This window comes from Erpetoichthys calabaricus, chromosome 9, assembly GCF_900747795.2.
Source record: "Erpetoichthys calabaricus chromosome 9, fErpCal1.3, whole genome shotgun sequence".
Classification (NCBI taxonomy): Eukaryota; Metazoa; Chordata; class Cladistia; order Polypteriformes; family Polypteridae; genus Erpetoichthys; species Erpetoichthys calabaricus.
The window spans coordinates 196,559,273-196,583,935 of record NC_041402.2 but is presented as its reverse complement, the minus strand read 5'-3'; the positions used below and the strand labels follow the sequence as shown (position 1 = coordinate 196,583,935).

The 24,663-nt window shown below is 54.0% G+C and overlaps 1 protein-coding gene across 1 annotated transcript in view; it reads left to right on the top strand.

Annotated features, from left to right (window-relative positions):
- LOC114657725 (collagen alpha-1(I) chain-like) overlaps positions 1–22,976 on the top strand; it is a 36,951-nt gene extending 13,975 nt beyond the window's left edge. The window contains exons 13-69 of the mRNA XM_051932260.1: positions 253–306; positions 446–553; positions 635–688; positions 768–821; positions 907–951; positions 1,305–1,358; positions 1,439–1,483; positions 1,572–1,625; positions 1,712–1,756; positions 1,927–1,980; positions 2,132–2,176; positions 2,268–2,321; positions 4,979–5,023; positions 5,108–5,161; positions 6,234–6,341; positions 6,421–6,474; positions 6,554–6,607; positions 10,421–10,465; positions 10,544–10,597; positions 10,728–10,772; positions 11,231–11,284; positions 11,392–11,445; positions 11,592–11,645; positions 12,208–12,261; positions 12,353–12,406; positions 12,506–12,550; positions 13,148–13,192; positions 13,275–13,382; positions 13,469–13,522; positions 13,608–13,661; positions 13,750–13,803; positions 13,891–13,998; positions 14,638–14,691; positions 14,789–14,896; positions 14,982–15,035; positions 15,116–15,169; positions 15,410–15,463; positions 15,552–15,605; positions 15,712–15,819; positions 15,902–15,955; positions 16,116–16,169; positions 16,759–16,812; positions 18,884–18,937; positions 19,041–19,094; positions 19,177–19,230; positions 19,312–19,365; positions 20,039–20,092; positions 20,329–20,382; positions 20,903–20,956; positions 21,042–21,059; positions 21,137–21,190; positions 21,270–21,332; positions 21,404–21,569; positions 21,645–21,748; positions 21,916–21,996; positions 22,072–22,254; positions 22,328–22,976. Of these exons, the coding sequence (XP_051788220.1) occupies positions 253–306; positions 446–553; positions 635–688; positions 768–821; positions 907–951; positions 1,305–1,358; positions 1,439–1,483; positions 1,572–1,625; positions 1,712–1,756; positions 1,927–1,980; positions 2,132–2,176; positions 2,268–2,321; positions 4,979–5,023; positions 5,108–5,161; positions 6,234–6,341; positions 6,421–6,474; positions 6,554–6,607; positions 10,421–10,465; positions 10,544–10,597; positions 10,728–10,772; positions 11,231–11,284; positions 11,392–11,445; positions 11,592–11,645; positions 12,208–12,261; positions 12,353–12,406; positions 12,506–12,550; positions 13,148–13,192; positions 13,275–13,382; positions 13,469–13,522; positions 13,608–13,661; positions 13,750–13,803; positions 13,891–13,998; positions 14,638–14,691; positions 14,789–14,896; positions 14,982–15,035; positions 15,116–15,169; positions 15,410–15,463; positions 15,552–15,605; positions 15,712–15,819; positions 15,902–15,955; positions 16,116–16,169; positions 16,759–16,812; positions 18,884–18,937; positions 19,041–19,094; positions 19,177–19,230; positions 19,312–19,365; positions 20,039–20,092; positions 20,329–20,382; positions 20,903–20,956; positions 21,042–21,059; positions 21,137–21,190; positions 21,270–21,332; positions 21,404–21,569; positions 21,645–21,748; positions 21,916–21,996; positions 22,072–22,254; positions 22,328–22,483 (3,714 nt within the window). The 3' untranslated portion in view covers positions 22,484–22,976. The remainder of the gene's footprint in view (positions 1–252; positions 307–445; positions 554–634; positions 689–767; positions 822–906; positions 952–1,304; positions 1,359–1,438; positions 1,484–1,571; positions 1,626–1,711; positions 1,757–1,926; positions 1,981–2,131; positions 2,177–2,267; positions 2,322–4,978; positions 5,024–5,107; positions 5,162–6,233; positions 6,342–6,420; positions 6,475–6,553; positions 6,608–10,420; positions 10,466–10,543; positions 10,598–10,727; positions 10,773–11,230; positions 11,285–11,391; positions 11,446–11,591; positions 11,646–12,207; positions 12,262–12,352; positions 12,407–12,505; positions 12,551–13,147; positions 13,193–13,274; positions 13,383–13,468; positions 13,523–13,607; positions 13,662–13,749; positions 13,804–13,890; positions 13,999–14,637; positions 14,692–14,788; positions 14,897–14,981; positions 15,036–15,115; positions 15,170–15,409; positions 15,464–15,551; positions 15,606–15,711; positions 15,820–15,901; positions 15,956–16,115; positions 16,170–16,758; positions 16,813–18,883; positions 18,938–19,040; positions 19,095–19,176; positions 19,231–19,311; positions 19,366–20,038; positions 20,093–20,328; positions 20,383–20,902; positions 20,957–21,041; positions 21,060–21,136; positions 21,191–21,269; positions 21,333–21,403; positions 21,570–21,644; positions 21,749–21,915; positions 21,997–22,071; positions 22,255–22,327) is intronic.
- The last annotated feature ends 1,687 nt before the right edge of the window (positions 22,977–24,663 follow it).

Below are 24,663 nucleotides of genomic sequence, written 5' to 3'. Positions count from 1 at the left end.
CATCACTCTCTGCCCATATGACTACTTGGTGACAGCTTTACCCAGCATGCAAAGAATGGCATGGAGGACAAGAGTGTGGTGCCTGGGGTCAAGGGTCAATCCTCACAAGCACCCCCTAGTGGCATGGCCAGGCATTGGGGACCCTCTGAAGATGAGGAACCCACACACAAGGCCAAACGCAGGCACCTCATGTATGCCAGCATGCAGCCCTCTTGCAGTTGGCAACTTTTCTGATTTTTTTGTATTTTGCAGGGCATCCAAGGTGATCCTGGAGAAAGAGGAGCCGCTGGTCACCCAGGACCCCCGGTAATTCATTTTCCATGGGTGACATATGTGAGGTGGGCCTGGCTTGGTGTCCCTGGCTTGGTGCCCCTTTGCTGTCCTTGCCAGCCATAGCATAACCCTCACCCTCACCAGCTCTGCCCTTTTCCTTTGTTCTGTCCAGGGACGTCTGGGCCCCAAGGGGATGTCAGGACGCCCAGGTTTTCCGGGTGCTCATGGAGATCATGGAGTGGATGGACAGTCAGGACCACCAGGGAAGCCCGGGCTGCAGGTGTGGACTCCACTGCCCACCCTATGAAACAGCCTGCAGACCACCACTATCTACTAAAATGTCTTCTCTTTACTGGCACAGGGCCTTCAGGGATACAAAGGGGACAGAGGAGCCAGCGGGGAGCGAGGAGATCAGGTCAGGCGGGCACTTCCTCCTGCTGCACCAGCCCTTGTGTGCCAGCTGGATGGTGACGCCTTATACTCTTTGTTGACAGGGCTTCACTGGGAATGCTGGTGATCCTGGGGACAAAGGGGAGAAAGGCCCCAAGGTGAGAGTAATGCCCATGCAGATCCCTCAGTGGGCACAGTGCCACTCTCTGTGAAGCCCTCTAATGCTACTCTATTCTGTTTCAGGGGACAAAGGGAGAAGCTGGCACGCCTGGCCTGCCTGGTGTACCGGTGGGTATTGCAGCCAGTCCAGCTGGTATCTCAATGGGCCATTGTGCCCACTGAGGGGCCTCAGACTGGGAGCCACCTGAGTGGGAATATGACTCACGAGTGCCAAGTGAGGGCAAAGGCCTCTCATTAGTGACCCCTTCTGATGGACCAGTCGATTCAATGCTGTGACTGTCCACTTATAGCCCACCTGAATGGCCCCTTAGACTGCCCTCTGTAGCAACTGAGCACTTGTGACATATGACAACTGGCCACTCATGAGTGACCCCTGTAACAGATGACTACTTGTGCCAACTCAGCCCTCCAGACACCCACCTCAGTTTTCAGCCCCCAATTCTCTTCTTCTTTGGTTTTAGGGGCCGCCAGGAGCCAGAGGCATGCTGGGAGTCACGGGGCCCAAGGGCCCACCGGTGAGTCTGCTGGGGGGGGGGGGGTTGTTGAGTGGGGGTCTCAGATCTGCCATCTTTCCTGACTTTGATCTTGTTTACAGGGTGCCACTGGCTGGATAGGACCACCTGGACCACCTGGCCCCCTGGTACGTTTGCCCCCAACATGCTTGGCTTCTGTGGTGCCAGACAGTCCAGTTGCAGGTGACTAAGCTGCTGTGCTTTCTCTGTCTGCAGGGTATTACTGGCATTCCAGGACCACCTGGCTTCCAGGGGGCTAATGGCTCTCATGTGAGTATGGTGGGCTGTGGCCAAGCAGGCTAGATGGCCACCGGATGCCCCTCACACTATGACGGCTCTTCTTTCTCTTTGGACAGGGTGATACTGGACCAGCAGGCCCCACTGGCCCAAGAGGCCCTCAGGTAGCAGTTTTCAGTCTGTATAGTGAACACCACCCCAAAGCCATGCCTTGGGTGGTCCTCTAGACCCAAAGTCCACCAATGTGGATTTAGTTGGCACCAATCCACTGAGGGGCTCTGTGCCCACCATTGGAGGCCCACCAACACCACTGGCTCTTTGCTCTTTCTTCCAGGGGCCCACTGGTTTGCAAGGAGTGAGGGGGTTGACGGGACCACCAGGACCACCGGTGAGTATCCCCCTGTAAGTGGCCGTTTGTCCACCACTGTCCAGTTCTGCTGTTCTTTCGCCCGTGCCACTCGCTTAGCCATCGACGGGACCCGCCATATGTGCTCAGGTGCAGACCAGGCTGACCACCACCTCCTGTCCTTCTCTTTCAGGGCATCCCTGGCAAGGACGGTAGTGCTGGACCCAAAGGAGACCTGGTAAGAGTGGGCCGCGGCCCTCCAAGCACATCTGAGCATTGGCACCTGTGCTGGTCCTCACCACCTTGTTGGTTTTTGCATTGCCTTTCAGGGTGAGATGGGCCCAGTGGGTGCCAGGGGGGACCCCGGATTTGAAGGCACGATGGTAAGCAGCTGCTGTGGGTACTGGGAGGGTGCAAGGCGTAACTTTGTGGTCAAACTGTAGTGAGATCAGGGGCTGTACTGGGCACCATTGGCCTGACGACCCACAATGCACTTCTTCCTAATTGGCCCCCTGCTTCAGTGTTTGGAGTCTGGCGCCCCCTGCAGGGTTGGTTTCGTTTAGTTATGCATGTAATGTCTGTCTGAAGAGGGCGCCCACTCACATGACAAAGCCACATGGAGGAGACCCTCAAATGCACTGAATTGCCAAGGACCCCAGATTGGAGTTCAACGTGGACCCATAAGCTGTCTTGCCATAACTGTGCCAGCTGTGCCACCGTGCTGCTGGGCCCAACAAGACTCCTGCCTTTAGCGTGGGACTGAGGAGCAGCAGTCATCCCTTGAAATGAGTTGATGACAGGATGAGTGACGGACACAGGGGGGGCCTGGAGCTGAGTGACAGGTGCCACAACCTCAATGGGCAGCCGTCAGCAAAGCTAGATAATAATGGGCAGACATTTACAGCCAAAGCAACTTACAAATGCCAGAGGCAGGACAACTCCTGGTCTGCGTGTATTCAAGGTGGTCACTCACAGATGGTCAGCCTTGTGCTTTACATGACTTTCTCAAGCCCATGCCATCTAACTAAGACTCAAAGGGGCATCACAGGACACATTCATGAAAACACCTGGACTGGCCAGTTTAGGGTCACCAGCTGACCTCTAGAGTGCCATTGGAGACATGAGAAGAACATGCAAACACTACATGGGCAGGGCCTCTAACCCAAGAGGTGGCAGCTGTGCCACCCACTTATGCCAAGTGCTCGAGCAGCCTTATGCCTTACAGTCCAAAGCCCCAAGTGTATAAATGAGCTCAGATGGATTGTCTGATTGGCGCCTTGGCTTTGTGCTGTCATTTATACAGTAGGTCATGCCAACACATGGCCCTGGACTGCAGTACTTGCTGCATTCCTGCAGGTGGCATGGCTAACTGGGGCCGCACTTTTTTTGTCACTAATGGGCCCCCTGGTGTAATTATTGTCTTGTTGTTATCTTTGAAATGAGGCTGTGCAGTGGGTTCAAATCCTGCCCTGTGGACCCTCGGGGTGCTCCAGTTCCCCTCCCACACCCCCAAACTGCAGGTCAGGTGAGCTGGCGAGCCCATATTGGACCAGCATGGGCGGGTGGGTGAGTGGTCCCAGTGACAGTCTGGCACCCTGGCTAGTGGGTCTTACCAATGCAGCACACTGGCACAGCGCCCCCTGCAGGTGGGACTGCTTCTCCCCTGAGGCTGAGCACATTGTGCCAACTTGCCCAGCTGAACGGTGCAGGCAGCTGTCTGGGGCTCTGGACGGGACGACTGCCTGCTTGATGCCCTTCGTGTTTTTTCCTCAACTATTTGCATCTTTGATGGGATTTTGGGGGATTTCGACTTCCAAATGTGAAGACCCCACGTGTGGTTTGGTGCTGTGAATATCTAAAAAGGTAAAAGCAGTCTGATGAGGGGCGGCAGCTGACTTTCTGCACCACAAATATCCCGATCACATAAACCAGAATCGAGGGTTCAAAGAGGATCAGGGCGCCGCTGTCCCGTCTGTCATCGATACGAGACCACCTCGTTCACTGCCGAGGATAACCCGGGATGGAGTGGAAGGCCAGGACATGGGGGCAACCGGAACGATGGAAAGGAAATGCCACTGTCTGACTGAAGGGGGCGGTGGTCCGTCACACAGCACACACACACACTGTACCTCAGGGATGTGAGAGCAAAAGCACCCGACACAGCACGCTAGGGGGTGCCCTCGGATTTGAACCTATGAAGCCCACTAGGGGGCACCCAGGACCTGAACCTGGTCAGGTGTAGCTGTTAGCTCACTCCCACTGCAGCGGCCATCTGTAATCCCTCAGAGACCCCCTAAGGCTCCAGATTTGTGTGTCACTCCAGTGCCAGTTTCTACTGGGCACTACTGGCATGGAATGTCATTTCAATGGAGAAGGCACCAGCAGGTGTAAAATCTACAAACAAGTGAAGGACCCCCCGGGTTCTCGTCGCTTTTCTAATTGCTTTGGGGCCCAGCAGTTAAAATGGCCGCTCCAAGGATCAGAGCTCGAGCCCCTGTTACCTCTGTGCCACCTTAGTTGGCATCCCGGCCTCATTGTCATTCTGTGCCAGGCTTGCAATGTGGTTCAGAAAATGGACAGACCTGAAAAACACGAGGCAGCAGGGTCACACTGTAGACGAGCCCACCTGACCGTCCGTGTGCCCCCGAGGATGGGGGGGGATTTGAATTCTTCACTACTGACATTTAAGCGAACGGCATGGCTGGCCTCCCCGGCTTGTGCCCCCCTGACTTGTGTCCCCGCTGCCCAGCACGTCTGCTACCTGCTGCGAGCCTCGGCCTGGGCGCAAATCATCTGCGGCCCCCCGGCCTTGGCAGCCTGACAAGGCGCTTTGAAGCCGCCGCGGCGCTCAGGTGCATCTGCTTTATCGGCGCGGAGGAATTCATCCTGTAAACGGCGGTTCAAAGAGCCGAGGTCAGACATCTGCGCCACATCTTTCACGTTCCATCCCAGAGGTGTGGAGAGACGCAGACTCACAACAGACACCCACCCCAGACCCTTGGGAGGCCCCCACTGACTCGTCTGATGTTGTGTTTTTTAGGGGCCGGCTGGGATCGCAGGACCGAAGGGGGTCCCTGGAAATCGGGTGAGTCCCTCCCTGAACCTCCATGTTGTGCGCCTTGGCGCCTCTGCTGCTTCACACTACAATCCGTCTTCTCTGTTCCTACAGGGGGCTCAAGGGCGCGACGGAGACAAGGGGGACCCCGGAGACAAAGGAGACCCTGTAAGTAGAACCCTGAGCTCTGCAGATCGCTGCGCTTGCATAGCTGTATGTGAATGAACAGAAACACTGCGGGGGTCTTGGGGGGGGGAAGATGAGGCAACATCTACTAATGGGGAGACAGCGCCACCTACTGCTCAACTGGCACTGTGTGGGGAGACAGTAACCACCAACTACTAATGTTAAGGTGTAATGCCCTCTGACTGGAGAGACAGCGCCCCCTGCTGTTAAAGTAAAGTAACCCTAGAGCAGCAGACACACCACTGGTATAGTAAAATAACTGTAGAGTAGTAGAATAGTGCCCCCTATTGTCAGAGCAACATAGCAGTTGAGCAGACCGTGCCCCCTACCACTAAAGTAAAATAACCCCAAAGGCAGCAATGGGTGCCAGCTACTGCTATGGCAAAATAATCTGAGAGGGAAGAAATGGCAGCATCTACAACTAACATAGAAACCTCTAGAATGGCGAGACAGCGCCCCCTACTGTTTAAGTTAAACAACTCTAGATAGGGGAGATGGTGCCTGCCTGGTATTGGGGGGCAGCACCGCTTCTGTAAAGTAAGGAAGACACAGTGTATGGAAACTGCCCCCCCCCCTACTGCTAAAGTAAAATAAACTCTGAGAGGGGAGACAAGACCACCTACAATTAAAGCAAAACTCTGCTCGAGTGGGCAGACAGTGCCCCCTACTGCTAAAAGAAAGTAACCTCAAAGGGAAGACATGTCAGCATTCTAGCTCCAGAATAGGGAGACAGTGCCCCCTGCTGTTTGGGTGACACAGTGCCCCCTACCACTAAAATAACAAAGGGAGGCACAGCAGCCCAGGGTGCCAAAGTAAAACACCAGTGGGGTGACAGAGCACCTGAACCTCACCATTGCCAAAGTGAGATATACCCAAGGTGGGCTCAATAACCCCTGACTGCTAAAATTAAATGCCAAAGAAACATGGCACACAGAGACAGGGCATAGGGTTGAAGGACATCACCCAGCTGGCTCCCTGCCCACTTTGTGCCATGATCCCTGGTGCCTTTTGCCCTCATGCTCAGTTTCTGTTCCCTTCTGTTTTGTTCTTGTAGGGTCCTCCGGGTCTACAGGGCCGAGCAGGTGTGCCTGGGGTCAGAGGTCAGATTGGTTTTCTGGGATTTCCTGGTTTGAGGGGACCCCCAGGTGTGTCAGGATCCCAGGTGAGTGTGCCGGCTGACACTGCGGTAAGGTGGGTACCCCATGGGCTACACTTCATGCTTAAAAGCTTTTTCTTTACAGGGTGAAGAGGGTCCAGCAGGAGTCCAGGGACAGGCGGGCAGCGAGGGGCCAAAGGTCAGTACCCCTGCACTTGGCATCCTGCAGATGCCCCGTGTCCTCGAGCTTTACTCATTCAGCTGTTCTTGTGTTTCAGGGTGACCGGGGTACCTCAGGGAGTAGCGGCAAACCCGGAGTGCGAGGAGAACGGGCAAGTAGACCTCTGGGTATCCCAGTGCCACTGTTAGCCTGCCACTCATGCCAATGAAAACCCCCACACAGCCATCTACAGGCTGGGTGCTGACTCTGCAGGTTGTGGGCTTGTGTGCCCAGTCTGATCCATCCATGTTTTAAACCATTCTGTCTGCTCAGCCTGCCCTCGTCAGACTCGAGTCTTCTGCATCTTTGACCTCTGAGTCTGAGCTGTGCCAGTCCTGTGTGGCGACGCTCCTCTTTGCTTTATGTGTGTGCGATTGCAGACCCCGGTCCTGGCCTGGCCCGCTCTCCAGCGGGTTTGTCTGCTTTGGACCTGGCAGCCATGGAGGCTGATCTTGTGAGGCTTATCTGGCTGGCAAGTCTCACCTCTGCTGGTCTGATCTGCAGACCCCTACTGTTGGCCGGACCCTGCAAGTCCATCAGCATCTCCAGGAGCCTGAGCCTGTCAGATCAGAGTATTTGGGACGGCGTAGACGGGGTGTGGTGGTCTCTCAGATTTCCTCTTTTCATCCTATTGTCCCGCTTTTTCTCCTGTTTGGCCCTGCCCTGCCTGAACATCTCGCCTTCTGCTTTATAAAACGTCGCCCTACTGGACGTGCCATCCTTCTCTAATGGTCCTTTGGTTTCTTCATTGTCTGCCCCTGAACTCGGTGGAGTCGGAAACCCGTGCCGTTTCTGTCGTACGCTTCTCTCTCTCTCTTCCTGCTGCTGCCTGATCCTGTTAACCTGGCAGATCTCACCCTCCTGTACGTTTTATTGTTAACCTGTTCCTGCTCAGCCCTCCTGTTGCCCTGACCCTGCCCTCTTCTTGGGCCTGACTCTGCCCGGCTTTTCTTCCCTCTCCGTGTTGTTTCTGTATCTTCTGCATTTCATTTCTTTGTTTCCCACTCCATTCCCCCGTGGGCCTGATCTCATTTGATCGTTTACTTCCCAATTATTCCTCTTCTTGGTCTGACCCTGGCCAGCCTCGGTGTCACAAGCTTTGTCCTCCGCATGGCTGATCCTGTCGGATGGGTGTCTCCTGTGTGTATCTGTGCCCGCTGGCTGCTCATTCCTCTCCTGCTGGCCTTCAGCTTTATCTTAGAACATTTGAACCATCCAGTCGAGAAGAGGCCATTCAGACCAACAAAGCCCACCGGTCCTATTTACTTAAACCCCCAAATAACATCAAGTCGAGCTGTGAGGGTCCCTAAAGTCCTGCAGCCCACCACACTACTTGGTCACATATTACACGAGTCTGTGGCTCTCTGTGTAACATGCTGACGTTTCTGTGACATTTACCCTTAATGTGTTTCACTATCCCACTCCACCGGACTGATGCCCTTCATCATTTTAAACACGTCAGTCAGTCAGGCCTCCTCTTCATCTCAAGGCTCCGCTCTTTTACTCTTTCCTCATCACTCATCCCTTGCAGCCCCCCACGTTGCTCCTCTCTGGACTTCTTCTAGTGCCGCTATGTCTTTCTGGAGACCCAAACTGCCTGGCAGACACGACACGTCAGACTTCCACCATCACGGGGAGATTGCTGGCTTCATTCAGGGTGCTCACTGGTGGCTTCTAAAGACTTGAGCAGACCCTCCTGTGACTTGTGCTGCACACATCATGGCGCTATATGACCTGACAGTCTGTGAGCTTCTGAACACGTCTGGCAGTTCAGTCCTCATGAGGTGGGCTCTCCATTTTCAGACCCCCCACCATCGTGTATTCAAACCTCACATTTTCACTTCCTACCTGAAATTCTTCACATTTGCTGACGTTCAATCTCATCGTCCACAGATCTGCTGTCCAAGTCCCTCTGTGATGACTCAATGGATTCTCGATTATCTGCCAGTCCACCTGACTTGGCATCATCTCAGACTTCACCAGCTTGCTCTTATATTCCTGTCCAAATCATGTATTGATAATAAAGAGAGCAGCGGCCCCCTCACTGACCCCTGCTGGTCACCACTCTGAGAAGGTTCTTCACCCCATCACCCTCTGCTTCCTGTGTCTGTGCCACTTGTATACGCCACACCCTGATGCCCACCCTTCTCTCATGGCAATGCTTTCAGAGATAAATCATCTCATCCGCTCCATTCTGGTTGTATGTGTTGCTTCCTCACAGAATTCCAGCGTGTTAGTAAAACTCGACCTCCTCTTCTGAGCTCATGCTGACTGCCCAGTAAAACTCCTGTGCCCGCCGTGTGCCACTCAGTCTTATCCTTAATAATTCCTTCCATTCATTTTCCTGTGATGCTCGTTAAGCTCACTGGCTTATAGTTGCTTGGATCTGCTGGTCACCCTTTTTATATTAATGGGATGATATTTGCCATTTTCCGGTGCTTTGGCGTTTCTCCAGTGCCCAGTGACTTCCTGTACGTTTGTGCCAGGCGGTTCTGTGTGCCCTCGCCAGCCTCCTGTAGTGCTCTGTGGTAAATCTGATCTGGTCCTGCTGACTTGTTTGATGTCAGCCTGTTTCATCTCTCTTGAATTTCCTTAGTAGTCCCTGTTACTGCTGTGAGGTTTTCACGACAGTGCGGGTTTAGGGGGTCTGCCGTCTTTGAACTGCTCTTTGCTGTTCTGATGCACTTCACCTCCTCCTTGGCTGGTCTGTTAATACTAAAGAATCTCTTAGGGTGGTCTTTCGCCATGTCTGCTATGCTCCTCTCCAGCTGTCTTTTAGCCCCCCTGATATCCTCATACGATTCACTTTGGAGTTATTTGGCTGTTTTCTTCTTTTTTAACTCTTTCCTAACCCACTGTGGTGTTTGTTCTTTTGTTTTCATTTCCAGCCGTTGGTCCCTTCCTGTCCTGCATTCCCTGTCAAACGTTTCTTACCTGCTCCTCGACTCTCTCCACACCTTTTCTCAGTCCATCCTCCTTCGGCTTTGACACATCTGCTCATCATTTGTCCTTCCAAAGTTAAACTTAACATCTGCGCTCTTCTAAAACACTCAGATTTGTGGAGTATTCTGGTCACGTGACCCTCACCGTCCAATCACCTCGAGACCCTCGGTTCTCTCCTGATTATCCAGAGAGTCGGTGTGTTAAGAGACGGTCGCTGATTACGTCTGTGAACTTCTGCTCTTGTGCTCCACCGTTTGCCAGGCTATCCCAGTTCACATTGGGTAGTTAAAGCCCCCCATGACTGTAAACTTGCCTTTTTACTATTACTAAATTAAAGAACGTCTTCGTTGTGTGGTCTGTCACACACTCCTGAAATGAGGCCTCATTCCTTAATGCTTTCCAGATGAAGCCAGACGTCCTCACTAAGGTGGGCTCATCGTCCAACTACAGAGGACTTGTGTTTAAATTCTGCTTGACGTAAACAGACCCCCCCCCCCCTTCTGTCCTGTCTGTCAGTCGTGTGCCCCTCCATGATTTGCTCGTCCTCATCTTTGTTCTTCATCCCGGTTTGCTCCTCATTGATTTCCCGCTCATTGCTCTCATCCTCTCTTCTCCCACTAACTCACAGCTTGGTCGTGGTCATGGCCAGCCTTGGTGGGCTTTGTCCTTCACAGGGCTGAGCCCATCAGAAGTTGCCTCCTTACCCACTTACTCCTGCTTTTCTGGTTGGTCCATTTTCGGCTGGTTGACCCCGTGTCCATTGATCCCGTTTTTGTCAGCTGATCCCGCCCAATGCCTTGTAGTTTTCACCCCGAATTCTGAATTTTGGTGACGTCTCGGCTCTGTGCCTGCCAGATGTCCCTCACATGTTGCTTTGCCAGGCTGTCTTGTTCATCCAGTCCTATGTTGGTATATAGCGCCTTTACTGGACAGCAGGACAGGCTTTGGTGGGCCTATTTAACTGGTGCACTTTACCTTCCAGGGTCGCACAGGACAGAGAGGCCTTGTCGGACCACCGGGAGTGCCGGTAAGTGACCTCCTCTGGCTGCCCACTCAATGAGAGTGCCTCGGCCTGTGGTGGGTGACCCCTTGTGTCTCTTTGCAGGGTCTGTCTGGTTTGCCAGGGGCACAGGGTCCAGAAGGAAAGCCTGGTACACAGGTTCCCATTGTATCCATTCTCATCTGATTGCATGCTGAAGAGACGTTCTTGCCACAGGCTGCTGTGCCCGCATTGGGAGGGCACAGAGTGTTTTTGCTTTGCTTTGACTGCCTCATCTTGTCCTTCACAGGGTGGCATGGGAATGCCAGGAAGCCAGGGGGCTAAAGGTCCACAGGTGAGTGCCACTGCTCTGTGTTACATTTCAGGGTGCTCCAGATGCCCATTGCCTACTAAACTCTGTCGTGCCCACTGCCCATTTTGTCTACCATAATTTGCAGATGGAAACTATCTGCAGTTTCTGCTGCTGCCCATTTCCTGCCAATTTCTACTATGTCCAGTGCCCATTTTTGTCTCTAGTTGTTCCAGGGGTTTGTTCTCAGGTGGCCAGTTGTGTGGTGGCACCTTCCATGTGACCGGCTGATCAGGGGCTGGCACCATGCCCTCCTGAATTGTGGCAGGGAAACCAAGAGAGGCTGTCCTCCCAGAATGCCACTTCAGCCAAACTGAGTCACATCATGGCAACACTTCACTCATGGGCTGAACTGAAAGCAGAGCTTCTCAGCGGGCACATGTGGTGCTGCCAACTGACCACCTGGTGAATTGCCCCTTATAAACTCATCTTGATTTTTCTAGGGAAACCAGGGATCCAGAGGAGAGCCAGGCGAGGCAGGACCCCCAGGGGCTCCGGTAAGAGTGCCATTCCACATGATTTGGGCACCAACTGGCACAGAGGATGGGCTGGCTGGCACATCATCTCTATGTACCCTCTCAGTGCCCTCTCTTTATTGTTTCAGGGTGTTTCAGGAAAACCTGGACAGGATGGCGAAATTGGACCACCTGGAGAGCGGGTAAGCGAGCATTGGCATCATTGAAGAGGAATGCTGGTAGAAGTGGCACAATGACATGTGCAGCCACAGGTGCATGGCAGACCAAGATGGACCCCCAGGTGTTCTGAGATTCATGTGGGCATCTTCTTGTCTTTGTTTCTTGGCAGGGCTTTAGTGGGAAGCCAGGACCAGAAGGACCACAGGGGCCAGTTGGCATCTATGTAAGTACCACCTTCAGCTTGGGCGACGTGCAGGGCTGTAGGAGGGGATGAGGAGGGCAGATGTCGAGGATCAGGGTGAGTGAAGTCTGGTGGTCTTCTGAATCAGCATGACAGTCAACATTATAGCGCCTTTAATGATGCAGACTGTCACTAAGAGAATGAAGGACACTTAAAGGGCATGAAAGTGACAGAGGGGAGGAGCAAAGGGAGAAAAGTGTCACCACCTCCAGCTGGCAGCGTCATGGCAGTACCAACAACAGAAGGAGCCTTAACCATCCTCAAATGCTGAAGAGCAGGCGGGCATCAACAGGATATCCAAGTGACCAGCTTCCACAAAGAGGGCATGGTGCCCACTCTCCCACTCCTGTGGATATCTGCCTTGTTCTGATCTCTCTTTGCTGCCACCTGCCAGTTAGACAAGCGCTCAGTATTTTATATAGTACCCTTCACTTTGTACTTAAGTTGGCACCATCATTTTATATAGCTCCTTACACACTAACTGCATGCCAACTCTACACCTTTAGCTCACTTGACTGCCTCATCTCTTCTTTTCCCTCCACAGGGTTATGCTGGTTCAGTTGGCGAGCGTGGCAGGCTAGGTCACATGGGGGAGAGGGTGAGTGACACTGCCAGCTGCAGCACACCCTCAGGGGTGACATGCTGCCCCCCTCTGCCACCTCACACTCTTTGGTTGCCTTTCTTCTTAGGGTGAAGCAGGTGTGAGAGGAGTTCTTGGTCTTCAGGGCAAAGCGGGCACCAAAGTAAGTGTGAAGTGAGATGGCAGGTGGGTGCAGTGCCAACTCTGACTGTTCGGGGGGTATCACTCTACAGAGAATACAGTGCATGTGTTTTATCTGCAGGGACCACCTGGACCTCCAGGGGAAAGAGGACCTGAAGGACCACAGGTAGGGGGTGCAGAGGGCACTCAGTTTAGCCACAGCTCCTTAGCAATCTCATGCCATTCACCGCCCTTGTCCACTCTGTGATCCAGTGGTCATTGACCTCTCCCAGATGGGTTCAGCTCTCGGTTAAGCAAATGACCACTAGGAGACCCCCAACTCCCTGCATTTCACAGCATGGCTGACCTTGACCCTGACCACCAGGTGCCCACCCTGGCTCTTAGTCAAACATTTCCAAGTGACCTTAAACCTTCTGAACTTCACTCGAGCCACTGACCTCATGTGACCCCAAGACCACTCAGTTGCCAGTGCTACCACTGACCCTACTTTGCTGTTATTTCATTTGTCCACTTCCTACCTCCATCTCTGGACCACCATACAACCCACCATCACCTCACACTGCTGTCTGGTCACTGAATGACCCCACCTCTCAGGTTAACCAAATGACCACTGACCCCAGGGCTGAGCCTTCATTTCTCAGCTCTACCATTAATGTGTGTCTCACCCTGACCATGCCCACACCTCACTATATCGTGCCCGTGCTGAAAGGCACTGGATGGCATCGCCACTCCTGCTCACCATGCTTCTCTCTGGCTCTCATAGGGTCGGCGAGGAGAATCTGGTCCGAAGGGAGAGCAGGGCTTGACGGTGGGTACGGGTTGTGTCTCTGGGTGAAGGGGTATCAGGTGCCCACTCCAGTAATGCAGACTCTTAACAAACTCCTTCACAGGGCTTGCCAGGTCTGCCAGGCACTGAGGGAAGAGTGGGTGAGGTGGGCCCCTCAGGAGACAAAGGACCACTGGGGCCTGTCGGGGAGTCAGGGACGAGCGGATATCCGGTGAGTGTGCCCTTTGACCTCCTGTGGTGACCACAGTCAGAGAAGATGTAAGCCGTGACGGGCAGTTGGGTTTCTTGTCCCTGTAGGGTCCAGATGGCTTACGAGGTGCTGAGGGTCCTGCTGGAGACAAAGGCCAACAGGTAGCTGGGTGTGCACTAGGGGGTGCCCTAGGGTGGGCACTGCACCTGCCAGTCCTGATGACAACGTTTTGTGACTTTGCTTTAGGGACTTGTGGGGTCAGAAGGACAAGAGGGAGCTGTCGGTCTGGATGGACCACAGGTAAGGGTCTGTCTCTTGGGTCATTTTGTGTTCTCTTTAAGTGGCAGCATCAGAGATGTGACAATTGAATGAGCTCTTTCATTCTCAGGGGCCACCAGGACCCTCAGGAACAGAGGGGCGTCCAGGTGCCAAAGGAATGCAGGTCAGTAGTAAGAAGTAGAAAGGCTTTGGGTGACCTCCAGGAGCAGCAGTGGTCAACCAGCATGGCTCTCCCCATTCTGTCTTCTAGGGGGACCCAGGACCACCTGGCCATGAAGGACACCAAGGAGTTGCTGGGCAGCCTGGAGAGGAAGGACTTAAGGGCCTGATGGGAGAACTGGGAGAGACGGGCAAAGAGGTGCGAAGGGCCAGGGTGCCAAGGATTAGATGTCAGATAGCGTCATTCAGCTGGCTGTGGTATGCCAGGAAAAGCGCCAGGTTGTGGAACGGGACCTCTGGGCTGTCCTCTGGTCACTCTGTGTGACAATGTCAGACATCCTGCAGTTTCTAGGGCTCTTTGTCCAGTGGCAAGATGACCGTTAGGTGTGGTGCCCAGTGGGCTCAGAGCTCCTATCTTGTACCCCAAGTGGTCTACACTCTGGAGCAACCAGTGTGACAGAAGGTGGGCTTAGACCTGAGCCCCCGCAGACTTGCTATTGGTAGTCAGACTCCACAGGATCTGGGCCTGTTGGTCACATGGCCTTAGATGACCACCTTAGGAGTCTTCATGTCTCAAGTCTTGTCTCATGTCTCTTCATGGCTGTCCGTGTGCCCTTAAAGTTCTTTACATCCTGATGGTCACACGGTCAGTCTGCTCTGGACATGCTGGCCATGAAGTCAGGACCTTTGCCAGAGCTGCTCCTCTGGCCCCTCATGTTTGTGTTTTAAGGGCTCGACCATGTGGTCACTCAGTGACCCTCTCCCATTAGGACTCCAAGGACCAAGAATGTGGACATGTGGTGTCCTGGTCTTAAGTGCTGTCCATCTCTGCTCTTAGGGGGATGTTGGAGACCCCGGAGACACAGGAGACCCCGGACCTCAAGGAGACAAGGTGAGTCCAAACCTGAGGCCACTTGTCCATACTTTCTTGGAAGTGACTCCAGCAACAGGTCACTGCACACTCTGGGTATCTCTTTCTTGTGAGGCAGGGTGACATGGGTGCCATTGGACCTCCTGGGCAGCCTGGACCACCTGGAATTCTCGGAGAAAAGGGCCAGCGGGGCCAAAAAGGGGAGAAGGGGCTCACAGGTCAACTGGTAGGTAACCACCGGAGTGTTTGTGGCCCCTGCTGGACGAGGCTGAGGGAGGCTTTGAGTGAAGTCACCTCCTTCCTACTTGCAGGGACCTAATGGGCTGCTGGGTGTCGCTGGCCGTATGGGGACAGTGGGACACAAGGTGAGTGCTGATGATTGGCATGCCCGTGGGCGTGGCACACACCCTGGGATGGTCACTCCAATGCCATATCTCTCTTTCAGGGCACAGAAGGTGCTGTGGGGCTTCCTGGGCCAGACGGTGTCCAAGGTGAGAAGGTATGTGCTGACCACCCCTTATACAGGCCTAACTCCAAAAGACCCCCACAGCAGACACACAACGAATGGGGGGACGGCGAGGCTTGTGCTGCGCACTTGTGTGTCTTGTGAAGCTCCGTCAGCAGGGTCACTGTGAAAGGGGCTATACAAGGCAAAGGCGGGGGTCACATTCTCTCATGACCATGTCCTCCCATTGGGGGTCTCCACTGTTCTTAGTCTGACCTCGTCTTGCTTTTGCAGGGAGACGCTGGACCCTTTGGTGCCCCCGGCCCAGCTGGACCTCCTGGACAGCAGGTACCGGCGTCACGCCATTGGGGGGTGGGGGGTTTTGGGGTGTCCACAGGCTGTGTCATCAGATTCCTCCTTTTGCTGCCTCCTGCAGGGTGTCCCTGGTGAACCGGGAGGGAGAGGTGACCCAGGAAATCCTGGAGCCAAGGTGAGAAATGCCACCATCTACGTCATTTCCTTTAACGGGGGTCCCTAGGCAGACAGGTGCTGTCACTTGATACACCTGGGCAGCCTCATTCTATCTTCTTCGGCAGGGTGCTGCTGGAAATCTGGGACCCCATGGTGATCTGGGGCCACGTGGGCTTCCTGGCCCTGAGGGAGAGAAAGGTGAAGGTGGCCTGCAGGGGGAGCCAGGAACTCAGGTGAGGGTCCATGGACTTGGCTCATGGGGGGTCTTTTAGTTGCTTCGTTGCCATCGAGGACTCAGCTGTGTTTGTGTTGCAGGGAGCAGAAGGTCTGCCTGGCATCAGAGGGCCGCCTGGTCTGCCAGGAATTGAGGTGAGTAAAACTTGTGCCAGCCATGTCTGCAATCTGCAACTCTGCCATGCCCAAGTCACCAGTGCTAAAAATAATTGAAGTGGCACTGAGTGTGCCTTGGGCATCACAAACAGCACTGCCAGTGACTGATGCCAATATCACTGTGTGCTACCATTTCTAGGGACAGCCAGGGGACATTGGGAAGCCAGGGGAGCCAGGAAAGCCCGGAGGGCAGGTAAGCCTGGCATCAGTGTGGGTGACTGTAGAAATGATGCCATGCCAACATGAGTGAGGGTGTGTGCTGTCAGTGCTGAAGATGGTGCCATCTAGTATGGGCATGTATTTGTTGTGTCAGTGGCACAGGCAGTGCCACCTGGTGTCTGGGTATGTCTATGCACTGAGTAGCCTGTGCCAGTTGTGCCACTCAGTTTGCATTGAGTTTACAGACAGCATCGCCTCATATTTCTGTGTATATGTTGTATCAAAAGATGCAAACAGCACCACCTGGTGTCTGGGTATGTGTGTGTGCCAGTCACAGGTGTAAACAGTGCTGCTTAGTGTGTGTGTTGAGTCTCCGGACAGCAGTTTCCAGTGTGTGTGTGTGTGTGTGTGTGAGCTGTTGTATGTTGGGTCTATGGCACAGACAGTGCCACCTGGTGTTTGGGTATAAATGTGCGCTGAGCCACTCCTTGTGCACAGCCCACTGCCTCAATATCACCAGTACAAACGATGCCACCTTGTGTTTGTATGTGTCGTTGCAGGTGCTGCTTCGCCAGGTGAGCTCTGTCTTCTTTAACTGATTTCAATTTCTCTTCTCTTGGCAGGGGCCACCTGGAGAGTGGGGTACTGAAGGACGAGTGGGGCTGAAGGGACAAAAGGTACAGTCACCACAAACATTGCACCCAGGTGGACCCCAGTGGTCAGCCTCCTCCCTGTGGCTCGTTAACTCTACCCACATACAGTATGTGCCCTAGAGGCTCTGTGCTACCCGGCTAGTTTACTGCCCACCTTATCAGTAAACTCCTCCCACTAATCAAATATTATAATGAGTTTGGCACTGTGCTGATGCTGCCATGCCAGTTAAGTCAGTCAGTCATAATGCAACCCGCTATATCCTAACTACAGGGTCACGGGGGTCTGCTGGAGCCAATCCCAGCCAACACAAGATGCAAGGCAGGAACAAACCCCGGGTAGGGTGCCAGCCCACCACAGGGCACACACACACACACACACACACACACACACACACACACACACCAAGCACACACCAAGCACACACTAAGGACAATTTAGGATCGCCAATGCACCTACTGTAACCTGCATGTCTTTGGACTGTGCGAGGAAACCCACGCAGACACGGGGAGAACATGCAAACTCCACGCAGGGAGGACCCGGGAAGCGAACCCAGACGGGTCTCCTGACTGCGAGGCAGCAGTGCTACCACTGTGCCACTGTGCTGCCCGGCCAGTTAAGTTCATCCAGAATTTAAATTTGACTCTGAGCCCCACCCACTACTTCTACTTGGCACTATGCCCCACCCACATACTGATGGTGATTGGTGTTGAGCTCCACCCTGACACAGATTAAACTCCGCCTGCACATTCTTTGACTGTAAGCTCCACCCACACCGTCTCCGTACACATGATAGTGTCCAGGAGGGTCTGCTGCCACCTAGTGGTGTAAAAGAGGCACAGCACAGGCTGTTGAGGAGGGCGAGTGGATGGTGCCATGTGCCTCAGCTTTGGTGGTGGGCAGCGGCTATTTGCCACTCAGAACATCATCCAGCTGTGCCACGCTGGACCTCTCGGCCATTTGGTTTGTATGTTTCAAAGTTTCAGTTAACGACTTCTTTTCTTGGCTGACTTTTTGGTGCCAGCGTTCTGGCACAGCCGTCGATGATTCAGGTTCAAGACCACCCTTCAACTGAAGGACTGGCAGCTATGCTCCAGGTTGTCCTCAAACCTGCCACTGACCTTCCAGTGCCCAGTCCACTGACATCATTGACTGGCATCAGCTCGTGAAACATGGTGCCATCACTGCCAACAACTTTTTTTGCATTTTGTGCCCCCAAAGCCTGAGCTTAAAGGTCAGCGGCATTTCAGAGACATGTGTCGCTCATGGGCCTGTAGCTGTCCTGGACCATCCAGGTCACTAGGTGCTTCAAGTGGTCCTCAGCCCTTCTCATCCAGAACTCACTGACCCCGGAGGGCCTTGCTGGTGGTGCCGGGATGGACAGAAAGAGGGCCACCATCAAACAATGCCATGAGCTCTGACCCCACATGCCACTCACTGACCACTCGTGGCTCCTCTTGACTTTTGGGACTGATGCCGTGAACTGGACTGGTCACTCCTTGTGACGCGAGTTGTGGCTGCCACTCCCATCATGCTGGTGCGTCACATTGTGAAGGCACTATATGGCTTACACCCTGGCGAGTGCCCCACTGACTTTACTGCTGCACCCACCGCTGATGACACTCAGTCCATTGTTCAGAGGGTGGTCACTCCTGGTCACTAAGAGGACTTCAGTTTCACTTTGATTTTACTCCATTCAGCCATGTTGTCATGTGGGGGCTTCCTTGACATTTTCCTTGGCAGAAGGAAGCCACCAAGGCAGATGTGCTGCCACCTGATGATGGCAAAGGAGAAGGGCAGACATTTGTGCTAGCCAATGATCTTGTGTCCACTTCAGTGGTCTGCATGGCGCCCCTGGACTGGAGGGGTGCACCCTGGTCATAGTAATGACTTTTCAGTTGGCACTGAGTGAATTGCCTGGCATGGCTCTGTCATGTTGTGCTACGCTCGGGTGGCAGGCGCCTTGACCACAAAAGCCCAGCCTGCTGTCTCTTTTCTGTGGTGGTCATGTGGCCCTGGGGTAGTGGAGTGTTTTGACGTTGGAGTAGACTGGCATCAGGGTCCGAGTCCTGATGCTGACCGATGCTCTCTTCACAGGGTGAAGACGGGGGCCGCGGTGATCCGGGGGCGCCTGGCCGTCCTGGCCGGAAGGTGAGCGTCAGCTTCCACTTGCCATTGGCTCTGTTTTTGAATACATTAGAAATTGTCCAATCAGGTGCTGCTCAGCGCTTTCAAAGTTCTGCTTTGCTTTCAGGGCAGAAAGGGCAAAGCAGGTGTGAGGGGGTCCCGTGGAGACAGGGGTCTTAAGGTAAGTGCTTGGCTTCACCCCCTAGTGGCTCCATGCTGCCATTGCATTGCTGCTTCACTCTCATCATCTGTGGTTTCTTCAGGGTCCCAAAGGGACAGAGGGCCCCTCAGGACCACCGGGCCAACAAGGACCATACGTGAGTAAGCATGGCATTGTGGGCAGTGGGGTGTCTGCGGCACCAATGACCCTTCTCATCTGTCTCAGTTTTCTTCTACAGGGGGTGCCAGGACTGCGGGGTGACAAGGGAACTCCTGGAACCAAAGGATTAAAGGTGAGGACCTCTGTGGTGGGCACACAAGTGACAGTGACTCTGGCACAGCAGCACCCTCTGGTGGAGAGTCTGAGTCTGGCAGGCCCTGCTATGCTGAGCCCCACACAGCTGCCTGCTTCCTTTGTCACTGTCACCATGCTTGTGTCCCTGTCCCCATTCACATCCGTGAGCTGCCACCACCCACACAATTGGCTCTCCGCATCATTCACTGCAGTCATTGGCTTTGATCACGGGTGCCAATCCCACTGCTGACAGTCACTAAAAAGGTGCCATAATGATTGTGTGACAGCGAGTCCTTATGCCAGCCAGCCAGGAGAGGGCGCTCAAGCTGCACCTGAAACTCCAAAGCACAGCAGAGACTGCTGTGTGCCACCTGGGGAAGCCAGCAGAGGGCACCCTGCACATGGCAGCCATTCATCCTGGCGTGGACGCTAAATACACCTGTGCCCAAAGTTGGACCCGGGGAGAGGTGACAATGTCTGCAGTCCAAAGGACAAAGTGGGCGAGGAGAGCCACCACAGGGTGATGCCAGCCTAACTGCACAGGCTGTGAATGCTGCTGCCCTGAGTGACCACTTGCTGGCCTCTCTTTATGTCCATCCTCCTGCCAAAGGCCACTGTGACCCCTCCAGCCATGGCCCATTTCACGTCTAACCTCCTCTTCTGTCTCACAGGGTGAAGATGGGGACAAGGGACCCTCAGGCCCCTACGGAGATGAAGGCTTTAAGGTACAGAGAGCCTGACGTGCACCTGACCACCACACATGGGGTGACCAAACCTAGAGAGTCCCAGCAGACCTCTCCATGGTCACCAGACACAGGCTGGACACATGGCTGGACATTCTCAGCTGACCGCCACATGCAGGGTGACTACAGCTGGACAGTCCCACCTGTCCAGTTGGTGCCCCCAGTGGTCTGTTCAGGCTGGCGTGATGCTGTAACTGGACTCCTCTGTTGCTTTGCAGGGACACCGTGGACCTTCTGGACCACCGGGACCCACCGGTGCCAAGGGTGAGCAGGTAAGATGGAAGGATTGAGCGGTGGGCCTGAGGGGGCCGGCCATTGTGGGTCCTCGTGTCTTGTGGACAGTGGACAGAGGAGTGCACCCTGGTGCTTTGCTTAGCCAGCTGCCCCCCTAGCTGTAGGGACCCGGGTTCAAGTGCAGACCACCTCCTTTGTCAGTTGCAGTGATGGTTGACTCCAAACTGGCCACATGGCTGACAGACTGGCGTCCTGTCCTGGGTGGGCTCCTGCCTTCTATTGGTGTGCCCCACAAATAACTGGCATCCCGTCCCGGGTTTGTCTCAGCCGGGCTGAGCGAGACGCTTCAGACACAGAGGGACACTGCTGTGACACATGACTTTAAGTGACATCCAGGCAGGAGCACACTGGAAATCTGCATCTCCTACAGCGGCGTTGAGGGGGCATCACCTTATGTACGATGACTTTCACCCACAGACTGGCCCTGTGAAAGGCGCTATATGTGCCCCCCCTGAGGTCCACTCCCACCTTCTCACTTCATCTCTTTCCTTTATACAGGGAGACATCGGTCTGTCCGGACCACCTGGACATCCAGGACTCCCTGGTCTGCCGGTGAGCACCTGTCCTCTGTCACCACCCTGTCCCCAATATTTGTCACAACCCCAACTGACTGCTCCCTTTCTCCTTTTTTCTCCAGGGTCTGTTTGGAGGACAGGTAAGTGATGTGGGACATGGAGACGACATGGGGGGGTCTGCCCTTCCCCTTCACCCATCTTCATTCTTCTCCTTCAGGGTCCCAAAGGCTTTCAGGGGCCACCGGGCATCCAAGGGCACAAAGGACAGCAGGTGAGTAGTGGCCTGACTGATGTGGCCAGCGCACCAGCGTCTCGTCCCTTACTAATGATTGTCTTGTCCCCAATGTCAGGGCACTCCTGGCCTCCCTGGACCTCCAGGTCCCCCACTGAACATCAGCGCCGCTCAGTTCAAGGTACGCCCCTCGCCCACCAGAGTGCCACCTGCCCAGTGGGCACACAACCTTAAAGCTTTTTGTGCCCTTAGGAGTTGATGTCAGCCTCTGACGGGCCCAACTACCCGCTGATCCGACACGTCCTGGACACGCTGAACCGGGAGGTCCGGCTGCTGGTCGACCCCCCTGACGGTACCAAGGAGCACCCGGCCACGACATGCCAGGAGCTGCAGCTGTGCCTCCCTGACCTCGCCAGCGGTAAGCCATGCCACCGTGGTATTGCCACCAGAAAAGGTGACCATCAGAAGGCTAAAGTGCCCCTCTGCCCCCCAGGGTTCTTCTACATTGACCCCAATCAGGGGAGCCCGGCTGACGCACTGCTGGCGTACTGCAACTTCACCACCGGAGAGACCTGCCTGAGCCCCGTGAAGGAGCGGGTAAGCAGCGGGCGACCCAGTACCCCCTGTGTCCCCTGCATACTCCTGCCTGTCCCTTACGTGCTCCACTCTGTCCCTTGTGTTCTTGAGTCTGTCCCTTGCGGCCACCTGCCTGTCCCTTGTGTCCTGCCCACTTCGTCTCCTCCTCTCCATCTCTGAACCCACAGATTCCGATGCAGGCCTGGCTGAAGCGTGACTCGTCCAGCCGCTTATTTAAGTGGCTCAGCTCCCTCGACGGTGGCCCTCAGGTATTGTCCATCAGCGTTGTGTCCATGAGACCCCCAAAGTGGCCCCTAGCTAAGCCCCGCCTCCTCTCTTCCCAGTATGACTATGGCCTCAATGTGGTGCAGCTCCGCTTCCTGAAGCTCAGCAGCAGACGTGCCAGCCAGACGGTGACCTACTCCTGCCGTCCAGACGCCGACGCCCTTCGTCACGCCGAGGAGGACATCAAATTCCTGGCCGACACTAAGAAGCAAAGCTTTGTGGGCGCTCTGCCACCCTGCCTGGTAAGTGTCCCATAGTGTCCCGGCGGGCCGATGACGGGGGGCGCTCAGTGGCTGACCTCTCTTGTCCCCACAGCCCCGGCATGATGGTGACCTGGTGGTCCAGGAGATGACCTTTCAGTTCGCCACAGATGACCTGTCCCTCTTGCCCCTGCGGGACCTGGCAGTTCTGCACCACGACGGTGTGGCGCTCGAGTTCGGCTTCACGATCGGCTCGGTCTGCTTCAGCTAAGGGGGGGGGGAGCACCACCCGCCGGAGACCTCCGCCTCGCCAGGGGGCCAGGGTCAGCCGCAGCTTGATACACCACTACGGAGGGACGACTGGACACTGGTCCTGAACTGACCACCCAAGCAGGACTGGGTGATCGTGTCCAGTCTCCGCTTTCATACTCTGGGGATGGCCCAGTGAAAGGAGCTATATAAAATAAAGTATCCGCTAGCAAGCTCCTCTCACGGAGCCCATTGTCACAAAGCACTTTACCTTCCGGGGTCGAGAGAAGATGAACATGACGCCAGTGACCGGGACCACACTGGTCACTAAGAACAGGACGACGGGCACAAACGAAACTTCAACGAAAGTCCCCGAGTGTCACTTTAATAGGCACAGCAGCCTATATGAAACTGCAGAGGTGACCGTCACATCGTCATTCCTGCTGCTGCCACCACCTCTATTGTCCACCATCTGTGCTGCCCGTTGTGTTATATAAAGCAGCTCATGCTGGTCACTCCATTGGCATCGACTCGTCTGTGTGTGCGGTGAGTGAGCGGCGCCTGAATGAACGTAGGGGTGAAAAATGAATAGCTTGGGCTCGCCTAGGGTGCCCGCCATGGGTGACAATGAGTGGGGGGGAGGGGGGGTAATTGGAATGACGTCTACAACGACTTAGAAAATGAAACCTGACCTTACATAACGAATGGACCGCATGGACGTGAACTGCAGGGATGGACCGGCCGTTGGCACCAACGGGGCAGGCGGGCCCGCCGAGCGAGCGAGAGAGAGAGAGAGAGAGAGAGAGAGAGAGAGAGAGAGAAAGAGAGTGTGCGATGTGATTGGCCCACGCTGCCTCCTCCTCCTCCTCCTGCCGCCTGTCTGTCCAATCACATAATTCCACTAACTCTCGACAGCCCCGCCCAGACGCTGAAAAAGTAAAGGACAGCGGGGACTGGTGGGAGAAATGACGAACTTCATTGGTGTGAGCGGCGACGGATCAACCGAAAGATCAGCGAGGGCTTCAGACGACGCCTCCTTGGGTGTTCACATTTTAATCTGCGAGGACGCCGACTTTCAGAGCTGGCATGCCATGGACAGACGTTTAGTTCGGACGACAACATCACGTGTCTATGTGGACCCTCATCCATTCAGTTTGTATAGTCAGGTAGAGTGAAAGGCGCCATATAACAGATAGATAGATAGATATGAAGGGTGCCATATGAAAGATCCATCGATTGTGTGTGTAGCCACGTAGGACAGTCTGGCACCAGGGGGGTGCGTCTTCAAATAATTCCACAGATCAGATGTCTTTGTTTTAAAAGTTTTAGTAAAGTTCAAAGCAAAACGGTTCACACAAAAACGGATGACAAGTCCTGTTTAAGGCTCACTTCTCTGAGGTTGGTGACACTTTGAGGTGCTGCCAGCGACGCGCTCAGAGGACTGGATGCCAGCCTCCTATCTGCAGGCTCATCTTTCTGGCACTGCTGGCAGTGAGACGATTTCCTGCCCGCCTGGTGTAAGGAACTGAGGAAGTTCTTATTTCATGTCACTTACGGGGTGTGGACAACTACACCATAGTTCAAGCAACCAGGAGAGACTGATCCTCGATTACTGAAATGAAGCAATTGTAACGTTCACATGAAACATTCTAGGACTGGCTCTTACAGCGTGAAAGGCGCTATATGATACATAGATAGATAGATAAATAGCGTAGTTGGCAGGATTAGATAGATAGAAAGGTGCTATATAATAGATAGATAGCATAGTTGGCAGGATTAGATAGATTGATAGATAGATCTGTGAAAGGCACTATATGATAGATAGCGTAGTTGGCAGGATCATATAGATAGATAGATAGATAGATAGATAGATAGCGTAGTTGGCAGGATTAGATAGATTGATAGATAGATCTGTGAAAGGCACTATATGATAGATAGATAGATAGATAGATAGATAGATAGATAGATAGATAGCGTAGTTGGCAGGATTAGATAGATAGATAGTAAGGTGCTATATAATAGATAGATAGCATAGTTGGCAGGATTAGATAGATTGATAGATAGATCTGTGAAAGGCACTATATGATAGATAGCGTAGTTGGCAGGATTAGATAGATAGAAAGGTGCTATATAATAAATAGATAGATAGATGTGAAAGACACAATAGAAAAGACAGAGAAAGTGAAAGGCACTATATAGTGG